Source organism: Leucoraja erinacea, chromosome 13, assembly GCF_028641065.1.
Source record: "Leucoraja erinacea ecotype New England chromosome 13, Leri_hhj_1, whole genome shotgun sequence".
NCBI classification, from domain to species: domain Eukaryota; kingdom Metazoa; phylum Chordata; class Chondrichthyes; order Rajiformes; family Rajidae; genus Leucoraja; species Leucoraja erinaceus.
In genome coordinates this window covers 45506460-45525965 of record NC_073389.1, presented here as the reverse complement: position 1 = coordinate 45525965, position 19506 = coordinate 45506460, and the positions used below count along the sequence as shown (strand labels likewise).

Genomic DNA, 19506 nt, shown 5'->3' with positions numbered 1-19506 from the left:
CTCTCACCTTGAGAGCCAGAAGGGGGGCTATGTGAGGATGCTGTTCATAGACTTCAGTTCAGCCTTCAACACGATAGTCCCCACCAGACTTGCTGAGAAGCTGCTGGAATTGGGGCTCAACACCCCCCTGTGTGCCTGGGCCCTGGACTTTCTCACCGCCAGGCCCCAGGTAGTCAAGATGGGAGGGAATCCATCACCCTCACCCTTAGCACAGAATCCCCCCAGGGTTGCGTCCTCAGCCCCCTATTGTACTCCATGTACACACATTACTGTGTGGCTAGGTTCAGCTCCAACTCTATAATCAAGTTTTCTGATGACACTGTGGTGGTGGGCCTGATCTCCGATAACAATGAGAAGGAGGAGGTGGCTGATCTGGCACTCTGGTAGCAGGACAACAGCCTCCTCTTGAATGTCAAAGAAACTAAGGAGCTGATCGTGAACTTTAGGAGGGCACAACACCCGAGGACGTACACACCATTGAAGATAAATGGGGATACTGTGGATAGGGTGAGCTGTTTTAAATATTTGGGAGTCCACATCTCAGAGGATATGACATGGACATCACACTCTGCTGCAGTGGTGAGTAAGGCAAAGCAGCGCCTTTACCACCTCAGGCAATTGAGGAAATTCAGGGTGTCTCTGAGGATCCTCCAGTGCTTCTACTCAGCGGCTGTGGAAAGCATCTTGTCCGTAAACATCATAATTTGGTTTGGGAACGGCTCCAACCAGGACAAGAAGGTTCTGCAGAGAGTAGTGCATTCGGCCGAACGCATTATGGGAACTTCACTCACCGCTGCACGAACCATACATCAGAAGGTACAAATCCAGGGCCAACAAAGATCATGGGGGACCCCTTCCACCCCAGCAACAGACTGTTCCAGCTGCTACGGTCAGGCAAACTCCTCCTTTGCCATGCTGTGAAAATGGAGAGGATGAGAAGGAGCTTCTTCCCACAGGCCATTAGGACTGTAAACGCCTATCTCACCAGGGACTAACTTACTGTACCAATTTACTGTTGTGCGGTGTCGTTTTAAAATTGCTGTTGTTTTCTCTTTTTTCCTCCCACAAATATGTAATATGTGAATATGTGATTCTGTTCCAGTGTAGGGGGTTTTTTTTGCACAATCCGCAAGCATTACCACTTTTCATTTCATTGCACATCTCGTATGCGTATGTGATGAATAAACTTGACTTGTCTAGTCGTGGAGGTAGGGGATTGGGAGGGGGGTGGGGGGGGGCTCACAAGTGAAATAGCTTAGGGCCTCACTTCATCTAAATCCAGCCCTGCATCTATGCTACACACACTAGGAACAACTTACACATTAACCAAGCCAATTAATCTACATTTCTGTACGTCTTTGGAGTGTGGGAGGAAATCGAGGATCTCGGAGAAAACCCACATGGTCACTGGGAGAACGTACAAACAGCACCCGTAGTCTGGATCAAACCCGGGTCTCTGGTGCTGTAAGTCAGCATTTCTACCGCAGCGCCACCATGCCGCTTGTTCTAGCTGTTATCATTGGGCAGGAGGTACAAATAGTGCACTACTAAGTTCAGGAAATGTAATTCTCTGGAAATGCAAAATGACAATTATTTTGTTGTCCATTGCCCTTGTGCCTGAAGTAGTTGTGCCTTTACAATATGTAGATGTCAACCTCTTCATGGTTCTATAACTGTGGTCTGCTTTATTCTAGACTAAGAGACTCATTACATCGTTTATTATGAAACAAGAGACAATTAACCTTGTGGTCGTGCCTTGTAACGTCGACATAGCAACCACAGAAGCACTGAAAATGGCCCAGGAAGTGGACCCTTCTGGAGACAGAACTTTGGGTAATTGCATACACTTCCTCACTCCACTCCCCCTTTACCCAGGTACCCAACACAGGCACAATGGCCTGGAGTAGGCTTCGTATTTTGAGTAGGCCTCAGCGGCATCTCCCTTGCACTGCCTGTAAAGTGCCATGGAATGTCACATAAGGTCATAAGTGATACATAGAAAATAGGTGCAGGATTAGGCCAGCTACACCAGTCAATATAATCCCCCTCCTTTGTCAGAGTGAGACCCAGTGCAAATTTCGCTTGGCCAGCTTACACCCCAGTGGTATGAATTATGTCTTCTCTATGTAACCCTTGCTGTCCCTCTCTCTTCCCTCCCCCTTCCCATTCACTGACCAGTCTGACTGTCCCTCTGATTAGGTTTTGTCCCTAGTTACTTCGGAACTAGCTAACAATGGTGTATTCTACATTTTACTTAGAAACATAGAAAATAGGTGCAGGAGGAGGCAATTCGGCCCTTCGAGCCAGCACCGCCATTCATTGTGATCATGGTTGATCGTCCCCTATCAATAACCCATGCTTGCCTTCTCCCCATATCCCTTGACTCCACTAGCCCCTAGAGCGCTATCTAACTCTATTTAAGAGAAATCCATTCAGAGACCTGGCCTCCACTGCCCTCAGTGGTAGGGAATTCCATAAATTCACAACTCTCTGGGTGAAAAAGTGTTTTCTCACCTCAGTCTTAAATGACCTCCCCTTTATTCTAAGACGGTGGCCCCTGGTTCTGGACTCACCCAACATTGGGAACATTTTTCCTGCATCTAGCTTGTCCAGTCCTTTTCTAATTTTATATGTTTCTATAAGAAACCCCCTCATCCTTCTAAACTCTAGTGAATACAAGCTTAGTCTTTTCAATCTTACCTCATATGACAGTCCCAGGGATCAACCTCGTGAACCTACGCTGCACTGCCTCAATCACAAGGATGTCCTTCCTCAAATTAGGAGACCAAAACTGTACACAATACTCCAGATGCTCCACTTGATCTGCCTCTTTTGATCTCTTACACTCGCTTATTTCTGTAACTCTCTCTCCCTAACAAAGGGTCTTGTGCCGAAACGTCATTCCTTCTCTCCAGAGATGCTGCCTGTCCCACTGAGTTACTCCAATATTTGTGTCTATCTTCGGTATAATCCAGCATCTGCAGTTCTCCAACACAACTCTATTTCCTGAGCAGTTTTATTGCCCACAACTTGCTGTACAACACCCAATGTTTATTTTAATTAAACTAGCTGTACTGTGGAAACTAAACTAACATCCTTGGGTATCGTACATTGGCCATTTTTACCATCATACTTACACGTCTGTATGCTCTAGGGGAAAACACGTTACAAACTATTCATTTTCTACGATACTGTCTCAGTGTACTACAGTTTTACACTTGTATGGTATCTGATATGCTTATCTAAAATGTATCTTTCAAGTTTAGAGATTTATTTAACGAATGCAAAGTCCTTTAGCCAAGCAGTTGCCTCTTGATCTGCTGTATGAAGGGTGACAAATCCTCCTTTGAGTCTTTGTTGAGGGCATGCTTCAATGAAGTGTTGCATTGTTTGCTGCTCTCCACAAGCACACCGTGGGGTTGGACTGCTGCCCCATTTGTGAAGGCTGGCCAAGCAGGGGCCATGTCCAGTCCTGAATCTATTCAGCGTCGTCCACTGCTTCCTTGGGAGATTGGTGCCAGGGACCGGTAGGGTGGGGTCTGACACCAGATGTTTATTTGGGACATCCTTGGACTCCCATTCCTTTTTCCAAGCTGATTGAATGGTGAAATTAGCTGGTGGTGGGTTCTTCCAAATTGGTCGTCTAGATGGAAGTCGAGCAGTGGGTGGGTTGAAGATGTCCATGTGAATTGCAGGTGAGGAGAGTTTTGGTCTTTTGGAGCATCCTTTGAGTGGGCCTGAGGATAGAGTGCAGTGATTGGAGGAGGGAGACGTGGCACAAACCTGCGCTTTAACCGCAGCCAGGATCGATCCCGGCTGGCTCCCCGGCGCTGTCACGAGTGCCCCCCCCCCCCCACGGGTGGCCAGAGAGGTCGGGAGTCAGACATGAGCGGTACCCAGCCCCAGGCCCACAGTCAGCGCAGAGAAGCAGCGCTAAACCAGGTCAACCCTGCCTGTCCCGCCAGGTGAGCCTATAGCCCTTCCTGGACTTGTGGGAAATATGGCCAGCGCGGAGAAGCAGCGCTGGTGTCCCGTCAGTCCAGGCAGGGCTGTAATTAACCCGGTGAGACAGGCAGAGTTGAGATGCATTTAGCGCTGGATTGAGCCTCTGAAGCCTCATGCGCGCGTGGCCTCCAAAAAGTTGTGTCCCTCGTCTCTTCCATGTTTTGATAGCGAGTACCGCTCTTGCCATGCATTAACACTACCCTACACACACTAGGGACAATTTACATTTATACAAAGCCAATTAATCTACAAACCTGTACATCCTTGGGGTGTGGGAGGATACCGAAGATCTCGGAGAAAACCCACGTGGTCACAGTGAGAACGTACAAACTCCATACTGACAGCATCTGAAAGCGAATGGTATGTTGGCCTTCATAACAAGAGGAGTTGAGCAAAGAGGTCCTTCTGCAGTTGTATGGGGCCCTAGTGAGACCATACCTGGAGTATTGTGTGCAGTTTTGGTCTCCTAATTTGAGGAAGGACATTCTTGCTATTGAGGGAGTGCAACATTGGTTTACAAGGTTAATTCCCGGGATGACGGGACTGTCATATGCTGAGAGAATGGAGCGACTGGGCTTGTATAGTCGAGTTTAGAAGGATGAGAGGGTATCTTATTGAAACATATAAGATTACTAAGGGTTTTGACACGCTAGAGGTAGGAAACATGTTCCCGATGTTGGGGGAGTCCAGAAACAGGGGCCACAGTTTAAGAATAAGGGGTAAGCCATTTAGAAACATAGAAAATAGGTTCAGGAGGAGGCCATTCGGCCCTTCGAGTCAGCACCACCATTCATTGTGATCATGGCTGATCGTCCCCTATCAATAACCCGTGCCTGCCTTCTCCCCATATCCCTTAACTCCACTAGTCCCTAGCGCTTTATCTAACTCTCTCTTAATGCCATCCAGTGATTTGGCCTCTATTGCCCTCTGTGGCAGGGAATTCCATAAATTCACAAGTCTGGGTGAAAACGTTTTTTCTCACCTCAGTCCTAAATTTAGAATGGGGAGGAGGAAACAGTACTTCACACAGAGAGTTGTGAGTCCGTGGAATTCTCTGCCTCAGAGAGTGGTGGAGGCCTGTCCTCTGGATACTTCCAAGAGAGAGCTAGATAGGGCTCTTAAAGATAGCAGAGTCAGGCGATATGGGGAGAAGGCAGCAAAGGAGTTCTGATTAGGAATGATCAGCCATGATCACATTGAATGTGCTGGCTCGAAGGGCCGAATGGCCTACTCCTGCGCCCATTGTCTATTGTCTATCAAATCCAGATCTCTGGTGCTGTAAGGCAGCAACTCAACCGCTGTGCCACCGTGCCGCCATTTCACTGTACCTCGGTACAGGTGACAAATATAGTTCCATATCATCTTATTATTTTCAAAATATCCGGCACCACCACCACTAATTAGTAGCAGCAAATTAATTCCATCATCTTTCCCTTTATTTTCTTTTAAATTTGAAGGTATTTTGACCAAACCTGACCTGGTGGACAAAGGAACAGAGAATAACGTAGTTGACATTGTGTACAACCTGACAGTAGAGCTGGCGAAGGGGTACATGATCGTTAAGTGTCGTGGCCAGAACGACATCAATGAAAATATATCACTGGTGGATGCAATCGCCAAGGAAAAAGCATTTTTTGAAAACCACGAACAATTTGGGTAAATGGTGAAGACTTGTTTTCCATTAAGTGAAGTGTAGATGGCAGATTGTGTTGACGGTAGACACCTAACATGCTTAGCACTTCCCAGTTACATGTGCAAACGGCCTTCACATCAACCTGCACCAAATAGTCACCTTGCAGTCCCAGGACAACATGCGCCATTGAGTCAAATTTCACATTGTTTAGTTAAGAGATACAGCGAGGAAAAAGGCCCTTCGGCCCACTGTGTCTGCACTGACCAGCGATCCCTGCATGTTAACGCTATCCTACACACACTAGGGATGATCTTTGGAGTGTGGGAGAAAACCAATGAAGGTCACTGGGAGAACGTACAAACCCCATACAGAAACGCACCCATAGTCGGGGTCAAGCCTGGATCTCATAAGGACATAAATGATAGGAGCAGAATTGGGCCATTCTCCCATCAAGTCTACTCCGCCATTCAATCATGGCTGATCTAGCTCTTTCTTCTATCCTGATTCTTCTGCTTTTTTCCCATAATCCCTGATACCCAGCGGGTCTCTGGCGCTGCAAGGCAGCAACTTTAACGCTGCGCCATAGTGCCGTCCTTCGAAGTTTGCTTTGTATCAACTGAGTTTTGTTTTCCATCTGCAAGCAATGTAAAATTGTTTGATTGTTAGTTTGCCATTATCCCGCAATGTTTCAACCTTGACCAAGGTATTCTTTTTTCCCCAATTTTAATAACTAGGCCACTTTTGGACGACGGAAAGGCAGGCATCAAAAATTTGGCCGTGCGACTTACAAAGGAACTTGTCAACCACATTATTGTAAGTTTTACTTTGTAAAAACAATCAGGGTTGTGCTGATCAGCTGCATTTTAAAGTAATTCAGCAATGTTCGTCTTGAAGCCTGTCAGTAACTTTGGGATATATAAAATTGGTTTTATTTAACTCCAGCGCTCTTGGAAAATTCTGCGGGATAAACAACGGTCTTATTTTTGGTGTTGTGATGTGGAAACCTGATATCCCAACCTCAGGTGCTGACTGAATGGAGTTAACATCTTCCTGTGACCTTGTGGGTTTCCTCCGGCTACTCCAGTTTCCTCCCACATCCCAAAAACAGGCACGTTTATTGGTCAATTGGTCTAAGGAAGTTGCCCCCAGTGTGTGGGGAGTGGATGAGAAAGTGAGATAACGTGGTAGTGTGGACGGGTGGTCGATGGTTGGCATAGACTCGGTGGGCCAAAGGGCCTGTTGCCGTGCTGTATCTCTAAACTCAAATAAACATTGTTCCTTGGTCAGCATTGAGATATTGTTGCAGTCCAAATATGCTATCTTTCAAATGAGATATTAAAACAAGTGGACAGGTTCACAGGTGAGTTACAGTAACTCTTACTCTCCAAAGTTTAGTTTCATTTAGAGGTACAGCACGGATCGACGCTGTAAGGCAGCAACTCTACCACTGTGCCGCCCTGAATTCTAGACAGCATTTATCCCTCAGTTCCAACAGATTGCTGATGTGCGATAATGGTTGTATTGTTTCTTCTGAATTTTTGTTTTGTTTTCAATCTTTGCTCAAAAGTACTGCATTGACATTTAAAACTCTCTGGGTTTCCTTGTGACCGTGGAAGGCTCTGTAAAAGGTACGTAGGCACATGTGATCGTGGAATAAGCTGGGAAGTAAACTGCAGGGGTGATCACAAGAATAGACAGACTTTCAAAATAGTGACCCTTGCTTAATCTGTCTTTTCAAGAAATCATTGCCTCAGTTGCGAAATGAAATAGAAACGAAGCTGAACCAGTCGTTGCAATCCCTCAAGAAGTACGGCATCGCAGCCCCCACTTCTTCCTCCGAGCAAATAACATTCTTAATCGAGGTAAGGCCCTCTCTGTTTCATGGCTGTGTTTAGTCTGCTTTGTTCCACAGCAGCATACTGAGTAAGCAAGGCTGGAACCTAGCAATTATAGACCTGTTAGTTTGACGTCAGTGGTGGGCAAATTAGTGGAAAGAGATAATATATATAATCATCTGGATAAACTGGGTCTGATTAGGAACAGTCTACATGGATTTGTGCCTGGAAGGTCATGTTTGACTAATCTTCTTGAATTTTTTGAAGAGGTTACTAGGGAAATTGATGAGGGTAAAGCAGTGGATGTTGTCTATATGGACTTCAGTAAGGCCTTTGACAAGGTTCCACATGGAGGGTTGGTTAAGAAGGTTCAATTGTTGGGTATTAATGGTGGAGTAGCAAGATGGATTCAACAGTGGCTGAATGGGAGGCACCAGAGAGTTATGCTGGATAACTGTTTGTCAGGTTGGAGGCCGGTGACTAGTGGGGTGCCTCAGGGATCTGTTGGGTCCACTATTGTTTGTCATATACATCAATGATCTGGATGATGATATGATAAATTGGATTATTAAGTAAGCAGATGATACTAAGATAGGCGGTGTTGTGGTTAATGAGGTAGATTTTCAAAGTCTAGAGAGAGATTTAGGCCATTTGGAAGAGTGGGCATAAGTGTGAGGTGCTACATTTTGGCAGGACAAATCAAAATAGGACTTACATGGTAAATGGTTGCGAATTTGCAGTTGAACAGAGGGATCTAGGAATAACTGTGCATAGTTCCCTGAAGGTGGAATCTCATGTAGGTAGGGTGGTAAAGAAAGCTTTTGGCGTGCTGGCCTTTATAAATCAGAGCATTGAGTATAGAAGTTGGGATGTAATGTTAAAATTGTACAATGCATTGGTGAGGCCAATTCTGGAATATAGTGTACAATTTTGGTCGCCAAATTATTGGAACGATGTCAACAAAATAGAGAGTACAGAGGAGATTTACTAGAATGTTGCCTGGGTTTCAGCACCTAAGTTACAGAGAAAGGTAGAACAAGATAGGTCTTTAGTCTTTGGCGTGCGGAAGGTTAAGGGGGGACTTGATAGAGGTCTTTAAAATGATGAGGGGGATAGACGGAGTTGATGTGGATAAGCTTTTATAAGATCCATTGAGAGTAAAATAGAAACATAGAAATTAGGTGTAGGAGGCCATTCGGCCCTTCAAGCCAGCATCGCCATTCATTGTGATCATGGCCGATCGTCCCCTATCAATAACCCGTGCTTGCCTTCTCCCCAAATCCCTTGACTCCACTAGCCCCTAGAGCTCTATCTAGCTCTATTTAAGAGAAATCCATTCAGAGACCTGGCCTCCATTGCCCTCAGTGGCAGGGAATTCTATAAATTCACAACTCTCTGGGTGAAAATGGTTTTTCTCACCTCAGTCTTAAATGACCTCCCCTTTATTCTAAGACTGCGGCCCCTGGTTCTGGACTCGCCCAACATTGGGACTATTTTTCCTGCATCTAGCTTGTCCAGTCCTTTTATAATTTTATATGTTTCTATAAAAGACCTCCTCATCCTTCTAAACTCCAGTGAATATAAGCCTAGTCTTTTCAATCTTTCCTCATACGACAGTCTCGCCATCCCAGGGATCAATCTCGTGAACCTACGCTGCACTGCTTCAATCACAAGGGTGTCCTTCCTCAAATTAGGAGACCAAAACTGTACACAATACTCCAGATGTGGTCTCACCAGAGCCCTATACAACTGAAGAACCTCTTTACTCCTATACTGTAATCCTCTTGTTATGAAGGCCATTAGCTTTCTTCACTGTTATACCTGTAAGCCAACTTTCAGTGACCGATGTACAAGGACGCCCAGGTCTCGCTGCACCTCCCCCTTACCTAACCTAACCCCATTGAGATAATAATCTGCCCCCTTGTTTTTGCCGCCAAAGTGGATAACCTCACATTTATCTATATTATACTGCATCTGCCAGGCCTCTGCCCACTCATTCAACCTGTCCAGGTGAAGGTGGTGGAGGCAGGTTCGTTTTTATCATTTAAAAATAAATTGGATAGTTATATGGACGGGAAGGGAATGGAGGGTTATGGTCTGAGCGCAGGTATATGGGACTAGAGGAGATTATGTGTTCGGCACGGACTGGAAGGATCGAGATGGCCTGTTTCCGTGCTGTAATTGTTATATGGTTATATGGTTATATGGTCAACCTGCGACCTCCTAACATCCTCTTCACAGCTCACACTGCCACCCAGCTTTGTGTCATCTGCAAACTTGCTAGTGTTGCTCCTAATTCCCTCTTCCAAATTATTAATATATATGGTAAACAGTTGCGGCCCCAACACTGAGCCTTGCGGCACTCCGCTCGCCACTGCCTGCTATTCTGAAAAGGACCCGTTCACTCCTACTCTTTGCTTCCAGTCTGCCAACCAATTTTCTATCCATGTCAACACTCTACCCCCAATACCATGTGCTCTAATTTTAGTCACCAGTCTCCCGTGCGGGACCTTATCAAAGGCTTTCTGAAAGTCTAGATACACTACATCCACTAGCACCCCTTCATTTTACTTGTCACATCCTTAAAAAATTCCAGAAGATTAGTCAAGCATGATTTCCCTTTCATAAATCCATGTTGACTTGGACTAATCATTTTACTGCTATCCAAATGTCCCATTATTACCTCTTTAATTATTGACTCCAGCATCTTTCCCACCACCGAAATCAGGCTAACTGGTCTGTAATTCCCTGTTTTCTCTCTCGCTCTTTTCTTGAAATGTGGGATAACATTAACTATCCTCCAATCCACAGGAACTGATCCTGAACCTATTGAACATTGGAAAATGATCACCAATGCGTCCCCTATTTCCAGAGCCACCTCCCTGAGGACCCTGGGATGCAGACCATCAGGTCCAGGGGATTTATCATCCTTCAGTCCCATTAGCCTACCCAATACTACTTCTCGCCTAATGAAAATTCCTTTAGATCCTCTGTCCCATTAGAGCCTCTGTCCTCCAGTATATCTGGGAGATTGTTTGTGTCTTCCTTAGTGAAGACAGATCCGAAGAGTCTATTCAACTCTTCTGCCATTTCCTTGTTGCCCATAATAATTTCACCCGTGTCTGCCTTCAATGGACCCACATTTGACTTTGCTACTCTTTTTCCCTTAACATATCTAAAGAAGCTTTTACTGTCCTTCTTTATATTCCTGTCCAGCTTCCCTTCGTACTTCAACTTTTCAGCCCGTATTGCCCGTTTTGTTTCCTTTTGTTGTCCTATGTAAGTTTCCCACTCCTCTGGCTTCCGGCTACTCTTTGCTGTGTTATACATCTTTTATTTTAGTTTTATTCTATGCCTAACTTCTCTTGTCAGCCACAGTTGCCTCCTACTCCCCTTAGAATCTTTCTTCCTTTTTGGAATGAAATGATCCTGCGTCTTCCAATTATGCCCAGAAATTCCTGCCATTGCTGTTCCATCGCCATTCCTGCTAGGATTCCTTTCCAGTCTACCTTGGCCAGCTCCCCTCTCATGCCTTCATAGTCCCCATTGTTCAACTGCATCACTGACATTTCCGATTTAACGTTCTCCTTCTCAAATTGCAGATTAAAACAAATCATATTATGATCACTACCTCCAAGCGGTTCCTTTACCTTGAGCTCTTATCATATCTGGTTCATTGGACAACACTAAATCCAGAAATGCCTTTTATCTGGTCTGCTCCATTACAAGCTGCTCTAAGAATCCATCTCGGAGGCATTCTACAAACTCTCTTTCTTCGGGTCCTGAACCAACCTGATTTTACCAGTTTACTTGCATATTGAAATCCCACATCACCACAGTGGCATTACCTTTGTTACATGCCAGTCTTAACTCCTGCTGCAACTTACACCCTACATCCGGGCTACTATTTGGGGGTCTGTAGATAACACCAATTAGTGTCTTCTTGCCTTTACAATTTCTCAACTCAATCCACAGTGACTCTACCTCTTCAGTCCCTATGTCTTCCCTTTGCAAGGGACTGAATTCCATCCCTCACCAGCAGAGCTACCCCCCTCCTCTGCCCACCTGCCTGTCCTTTCAAGATTCAAACGAGAGGACATGATTTGAGAATTAAGGGGCAAAAGTTTAGGGGTAACATGAGGGGGAACTTCTTTACTCATAGAGTGATAGCTGTGTGGAATGAACTTACAGTGGAAGTGGTGGAGGCAGGTTCGATTTTATAATTTATAGATAAATTGGATAGGTATATGGATGGGAAAGGAATGGAGGGTTATGGTCTGAGTGCAGGTAGATGGGACTAGACTGAAAGTGGCACCCTGTTTCTGGGCATTCCCGTCCCAAGACTCTCCCACCAGTGGAAGCATCCTTTCCATATCCACTCTATCCAAGCCTTTCACTATTCGGTAAGTTTCAATGAGGTGGCCCCTCATCCTTCTAAACTCCAGCAAGTACAGGCCCAGTGCCTGGAAAACATGGATAGGTGATGTTTTGGATCAGAACCCAAGGGGAGAAAGTGCTGAGTAACTCACTCACTGGTCAGACAGCATCCCTGGAGAACGTGGATAAATGATGTTTTGTGTTGAGTCCCAAGGGTCCTAATCCAAAGCGTCACCTGTCCACATTCTCCACAGGTGCTGCCTGACCCGCTGAGTTACTCCATCACTTTGTGTCTTTCCATGGTAAAACAGCATCTGCAGTTCCTTGTTTCTGCAAAAGGGTTTCGGCCCGTTTTTATTGGTTAACGCTTTTCTACATGCTTGTGCTGATAACTTCACAAAATTTGTGATTTAATTGCCAGAAAATCAACAACTTCTGCAGCCACATAAAAAATCTGACCATGGGGGAGGAACCTCAGGACAAGGTAGATGGCGTGAGGTACATCACCAAAGTACGAAATGAGTTTGGTGATTGGAACACATACCTGAATAAACGTGTAGCAAAATGTGAGCATAAATATATATTCATTGACTAATGCTTTATTGTTGCATGTACTTGGTACAGTGAGATTCTTCGTTTACGTACGGTGGAAGTATGCAAGAGTCGCCACGTAAAGGGGGCGCCAACAATGTTGCAGAAGTATTCAATATGTCCCTCTTCCATCTCCCCCCTACCCACCCAGTCCATCTGTTCTCAGCTGCCCCCCACCCCCACCCCACGCTGGGTACCTCTTTGTTCTTGGCGGCTATCCCACGCCGGGTCCCTTGTTGTTTTTGGTCCCCCTCCCCCACACCGTGTCCCTCTTTGTTCTCTGTAGCCTCCTACGCTGAGTCCCTCTTTGTTCTCAGCGGCGCCTCCTCCACCGACCGCTGGCACTCATGCGGGCAACGGCTTTCCGACGGACCCTCACTCTCTCCAACGACCCCTCTCGCTCTCCGACGGTGTCTCTCACTCGTCAACGTCACTCCCCGATTTGCTGGCGGTCGGGCCTGGCCCTGGTTGGCTCTGCGCCCTGGCCTCACGGCCCATTCCAGCGATTATATGGTAATATATTGTAATATGTAATTAACACTTAAGATCATGCAAGAAAGTTTTTTTTAAATGAAGACTGCAAAAAAAACTGATGCAAAATGCAATTATGAAAAAAAAAGTCCAAGTTCTGTTATGTTCTGTTGTCAAGGTAGGATTAGAGTAGTGGTTGGTGCCTGATAGTTACAGGAATGTAGCTGTTCCTGAACATAGTAGTGCGCCATTTAGACAATAGACAATAGTAGGATTAGGCCCTTCGAGCCAGCACCGCCATTCACCGTGATCATGGTTGATCATCCACACTCAGTCCCCATTCTTGCCTTTTCACCATATCCCCTGACCTCTATCTGTAAGAGCTCTATCCAACTCTCTTTTGAAAGCATATGGAGAATTAGCCTACTTCCCCTTTTCCCAGCTTGACACCATTCAGATAGTAATCTTCCTTCCTGTTTTTGGCAAGAAAGTGGATAATCTCACATTTATCCACATTAAGCTGCATCTGCCATCCAACCTTTCCAAGTCACCCTGCATTCTTATAGCATCCTCCTCACAGTTCACACTGCTACCCAGCTTTGTGTCATCTGCAAATTTGCTAATGTTACTCTTGAACCCTTCATCTAAATCATTAATATATATTTGCAGTCCTAGCACTGAGCTTTGCGATACCCCACTAGTCACTGGCGGCCATTCTGAAAGAGACCCGTTTATCCCTACTCTTTGTTTCCTGTCTGCCAACCAATTTTAGGGTATGTCAGTACCCTACCCCCCATACCATGTGCTCTAATTTTGCCCACTAATTTCCTATATTATCAAATGCTTTCTGAAAGTCTAGGTACACTACATCCACTGGTTCTCCCTTGTCCATTTTTCTAGTAAATCCATGCCGACTCGGACCGATCATGTTACTGTTATCCAAATGTACCACTGTTTCATTGACTCCAGCATCTTCCCCACCACCGACGTCAGCTAACTGGTCTATAATTCCCTGTTTTATTTTGAAGTCACGTGAGTGACTACGTGAAGAAGCCCACCAGACCGCATGCGCATCATTACGTCTAGCGCATGGCACTAGTCAGAGCCGTTCTCGCGCTGCCCTGCAAGATAAGTCAGTTTTCTTCGGGCCGTTCTAGAGCAAGCGGCTCAAGTTAGAGGGTTTCATGTGGCTGTTGCCGTTAGTCTGCACGGCAGGGGATGGCTCAGTTCAGAGCCGACTGGCTCGTTTAAAACTGGGTTTACGGCTGTAGCCGTTACAGTCTTCAGCAGATGGCCCTAATTATAGAGGCTGCCGACATCACAGCTCCACTCGGGAGCAGGCAGCCAGAGTTACAAATTCAGCAAACTTACATTCATAAATTGCGGGTGTTACTACAGGTTAGTTTTTAAATATCGCTTGGGTAAGTTCAGCCTGCTGTAGCATCAATCAAATTTATCTGAGTTGCTGCTACAGACATGTTATAGCACATTTAGTATATTATTTTAATGTATGGCTATAATAAAGTTGGCATTTATAATAGTTGGCACAGGGTCACGTTTTTGATCATAGCCAATACATTCTATGAGCTGCAAACTCCACACAGATATATCTGTGGTCAGGATCGAAGCCTGGTCTGGTGCTGTAAGCCCAGGTCTCTGGCATCAGCTCTACTAGCTGCACCATTGTGCTGGTATCCTCTGATTTATAATATCAGTTCAGGTTTTAATTCTTGGCAATATCATAAATATGTTTATCATGCCAATTTAGTTTATGTTTTAAAAGAGAAAAATTACAAGGAACATTTATTATCACTTACACCAATAAAAAGGCATAGTGGAATTGGACCTGCCATGGCAGTCCAGAGCCCCTGGCTTGGGAAGCCTGGTTGAGCTGTGACTATCAGGCACCTGTGGGAGCCACACCTGGTGGTGTCATGGTAATTTCTGCTAATTAGAGGGGACTGTGGAAGATTCCTTTCCAAAAGATGCCAACTTTATGCATATCAATAAAGTGATCAAGTCTCTGATTTAATTGGGATAGGGTTTTCAGTCATGTAAACGTCATTGCCTATGACAAACACCAGGCAGGTTTCCAGCATTTCTCCCACACTGTCTGGCGTATGGGGGCCAGAGGCGCTCCAGTCCTTCCCTGTATACTGCGTTGGCACCGGAAGGGAGCAGGACTAAGAGTCACTAGCACGTGCAGCCTGTTTGGGAAATGAAGATACCAACAGAGCATCGATCTGCACAGCTAGTCCTAGCGGCTGCTGAAGGGAAACCCCAACCTGACAACCCCAAGTCGGAGCAAAGTGCCAAGTCTTGGGACATCTATGTCAAACAAGATTGGGGTTTGTTTCAATCACAAACATCTGATGAATCAAATTATAACACAAGAAATCCTCTGTCTTAAGGCATGCCAGGCAAGCAGCTCCTGGTTCATGGTTACAAATTTCTTCCCACTCAAATGAACGTAGTGATGGAGATGGTGCTAAAGTATATGCACATATGCCTGAAGCAACGCCTGGTTCAGGGTTGCAATTTCCTCCCCCTCGGTTGAACGTAGTGATGGAGATGGTGCTAAAGTATATGCACATATGCCTGAGGCAGCTCCTGGTTCAGGTTTGCATAAGTCCTCCCATTTGGATGTATGAAGTATGAAGATGGAGCCATGTATATTATGCCCCATATTACAGAAGCATACACAGGCAGTTCAAGTCATATGCCTGCAGCTGCCTTGGTTTCAAGGTTCGCATTTTTCCTCCCACCCGAAAGACTATCGGAGATGGTGTCTCAAAATATGCTCGGTTTAGAAGCATGCACAGACAGTTCGAGGCATACGGATGGTAACACCTGGTTCAAGGTGCAATTTTCCCACTCTAAGAGAGGAGCCCGAACATGACCATCTGCCGGGCTCCCATGCTTTAATGCGTGATATTTTACTCCCACTCTAAAAGAGTGTCAAAGGTCAGTACGGACTAACTCCAAACATGACCCCGAATATGACTATGTGCCAGGATCCCATGCTTTAATGCATGATGTACAACAATCGCATGAGGAAAAGCAGTATGCTTTTTCCTCAAAAATTGATGCTACAAGAGAAGTTGGCCAGCAGCATCAGCTATCCACAGAAATGACAAACATGATGGACAGAGTCTGCAAATGGAACTTCGCTGATGCTCCAACAAAGGTAACCGACTTAGGGTTAGAGACGCTGGTAAGTAGGTCTCATCATTAATGTCTGTAAACTCCGAAATGGAACAGTCTGTCGGCCCAGCTTAAGGTTTATTACCAGCATGGGCTGTCTAGTCGGTTTTTCACTGTCTCTGGGATAACATCAGGTTGATATAGAGACATTGGCAAGGTGCCTTACACAGTAATCTCTGTAAGTTCCAAGTAGGAACACTTTGGTTACCCTGGATCAGGGTAGACCATCATGAAACTGGCTGACTATACGAGCCATAGTGACCAGAGAAGCACTGCTTCATCAGCTATGAAAGGTATCAGACTGGGCAATAGAATTAAGTAGTTGAAGTTTTTCTCAACATATGGTTTATTCTCCTTATTTACCAGAGTCACTGGTTCATTGGAATCTTCATTGCCATTTTCTCTGGGACAGATAGTTACCAGCAGAAAGCTCGTCAGCAATATATTATAACTTTTCTGACCTACAGGTCATGTTGTCAATCAAGAATGTATTTATAATAATCCATAGGTTCTCAATACCACTATTCCTGATTGAGTGGTGCATCCAACAAATTGTGTTATGCACCCTGGAGAAGTAGACATGCAGTCTCAGTCAAAGGTCTGCAAGGTAATTCTTGGTTCAGCTTTGCATTATACTAATCTCCACTCTGAAGGGAAACGCTACGTATTCATCGTGTCTCTAATAGTCAAGAGTTGACAGGGAACTAGTTTTCTCACAATTAAGGGAAACTGTGGTTCAGCTCTAGTCATTAGCTGCTGATTATATTATCAACGATATGTATGAATAGCTAGATATGCATCTTCTGAGGGTAGCGAATCCCCACAAAAATTCTGTCCGTAGGATCTATGGAGGAACAGCGGTTCCAAGTACATTCAGTGACAACTCATCCGAGGATATATGGTCTGACCAAGGACTAGAGGGGTATATTTCTCAAGATTACAGAAATATGGTGCAGGCCGTTTCAGGATACCATTAGGCTAATCAAATTGTGGGTTCACTTACCAAGTTTAAGATGGATGATTGGGTATCTACAATTTAACTAACTCAGAGAATCGATGTTGCAGTTATATACTCTGTTATATCCAGTGTCTGCTGTTTATAACAAAGCTAGTGGTGAAAGCCTATGCTGCCCTTCTCAGATTAAGGGCAATATGTCACCGAATTGTGGGTATTATGCAAAATTGCAAATGATCAATCTTATACATTGTCGGTAGATATTTTGTCAATATTACATTTAAGGCAACATGGAATTTAACAGTACCAGTTTGCCTATTCAGTCACGCCATAGTAGACGGCTGAAGCTACTCTTATTTACTCCTTCACATGTGACGGCTGGGACAGCCTGTCTGCTCGGCCAACTAGCTCTGCACAATTGTATGAGAAGCTTGTGAACAACATGTGTGAGTCAATTCTATACAGAAGTAACAAGGTTGTGTGGCTTCCAGTTTGAGCCTAGAGAAACTTTATGGGACAGCACAATTGGCAGTTTCCTGTGCTGCTTTATCATGTCTGCTATACCATAAGTGGGACATAAATGATTAGTTCTTCACACACTATTCTCTAACGTTATGCAGGGTGTCCTTTATTTCACCACCCTAATAGCCAACACTCATTGTAGTGTGCGATGTATATCAGTATTTGTTGTGCAAATATTCATCAACATTTCGCTATTGGGACCAGTATCTTAAAATGATTATGCTTTCAGCAGCTGATCTCAGCATTAAGAACACATCCTTGCTCAATCTCTGGCCTAGTCTCTATGTCATACTGACATTAGGGTAGCTTGTTATAGAAATAATCTCATAAGCAAATGAGCAGGATTGTGTGCATTTGAGGTTGACAGCATACCCACCGCGGCAGAGATCAGGGATGTCATTAGGCATACCAGTCCACTCAGTTGCTAGTGCCTATGATATGGAATATAATTATTTTCTTTCTATACTCTCAAGATATTGCTGATGGCTCACTAGCAGCCAATACAATGGGTTTCACTTTCATCATGCAGCATGAGGTTTACATAATGCAGCTTAACAAATTATAAATTTGGTGGAATATGTCTGGATGTTTGCAGATAGAATTATGCACTTTCTTACATACGTTATTGTCTCAACAACTTCCGCCCAGTTGCACTTACTCCCATCATCACCAAGTGCTTCGAGAGGCTGGTCCTGGCACACCTCAAAGTCTGCCAACCCGCCACATTGAATCCCTATCAGTTCGCCTCCCGCAAGAACAGGAGAATGGAGGATGCCATCTCAACGTACATGGTACTAACACCATCATCAAGTATGCAGATGATACAACGGTGATTGGCCTCATCAGCAACAATGATGAGTTGGCCTATAGGGAGGAGGTCCAGCTCCTAGCAGCATGGTGTAGGTATGTTACAAAACCTACCTGAATCGTGGCTGAGCATCTGCCCTACCCCGTGTGCGCGATTTTGGCGCTGTTTAGAGGGGCGGGTTTAAAACGCGATTTTTACTAGGCTGTTGCAATCGAAAATGTTCAGCCTAGTAAATCATTAACGGAAAATCGCTGAAAGACCCCGTCGCAAAAGGTATTATTAGTTTTTATGGCCTTGTATAATAGTTATAGTAGTTTGAAAATCACTCTCTCAACCCGCAACCTCTCGCAGTCCCAGGGTTTTATAAAGCAAACAATTAAAGGTATGTACTGTAGTGCGTGGGTCTCAGAATGAGGCAAGTAGTCCGCAGTTTAAGAAGCACTATACTTTATTTCCTCCCGGTTCAGGGGAAGACGAAACCAGGGGAAGATGGCACCCAAACCCTGCCTTTTATACCCTCCGGCTAAGGACCGCCTCCGGACTGCACCACTCCTGTGCCGAGGGGTTCGGCAGTATAATGGGACGACCCTTAGGAGCCGCCACAGGACCCCCCCCCAGAACCAGAGGCACAAAACGCACCGGCGGGCGCACGACCCGGCCGGCCCGCGTGCGGAAGTCAGCAGATCCCGGGGCTTGCGGGGGCGTAGGTGGAGGGACAGGTCGAGGGGCCGGCGGGAGGACAGGTGGAGTGACAGGTGGAGGGAGTCGTGAGGGGGGACGCCCTCGGGGCCGAGGTTGAGCAACCAGCACCGGCTGGTCAATGTCCAGGTGCGCCGGCTTCAAACGGTCAATCGACACGGCCTCCGGCCGGCCCCCCATGTCCAGGACAAAAGTCGACTGCCCGTGTTCCAGCACCCGGAACGGGCCCTCGTACGGCCTCTGAAGTGGCGTCCGGTGGGCATCACGGCGCAGGAAGACGTATGGGCAGACCGTGAGGGCCATTGGCACGTGTGGTCGAAATGTCCCATGGCGGGATTTCGGGACGGGTGCGAGCCTGCCAACTCGCTCGCGAAGGCGTTGAAGGGCGGAGGAGGGCGTTTCCTGA

General features: G+C 45.6%; 1 protein-coding gene across 1 annotated transcript in view; it reads left to right on the top strand.

The window, feature by feature from the left end:
• The window catches only part of LOC129702988 (interferon-induced GTP-binding protein Mx3-like), a 108305-nt gene that overhangs the window by 51561 nt on the left and 37238 nt on the right, over positions 1–19506 (top strand). The window contains exons 8-12 of the mRNA XM_055645121.1: positions 1695–1833; positions 5463–5661; positions 6373–6451; positions 7378–7500; positions 12272–12416. Coding sequence (XP_055501096.1) covers positions 1695–1833; positions 5463–5661; positions 6373–6451; positions 7378–7500; positions 12272–12416 — 685 coding nt within the window. The remainder of the gene's footprint in view (positions 1–1694; positions 1834–5462; positions 5662–6372; positions 6452–7377; positions 7501–12271; positions 12417–19506) is intronic.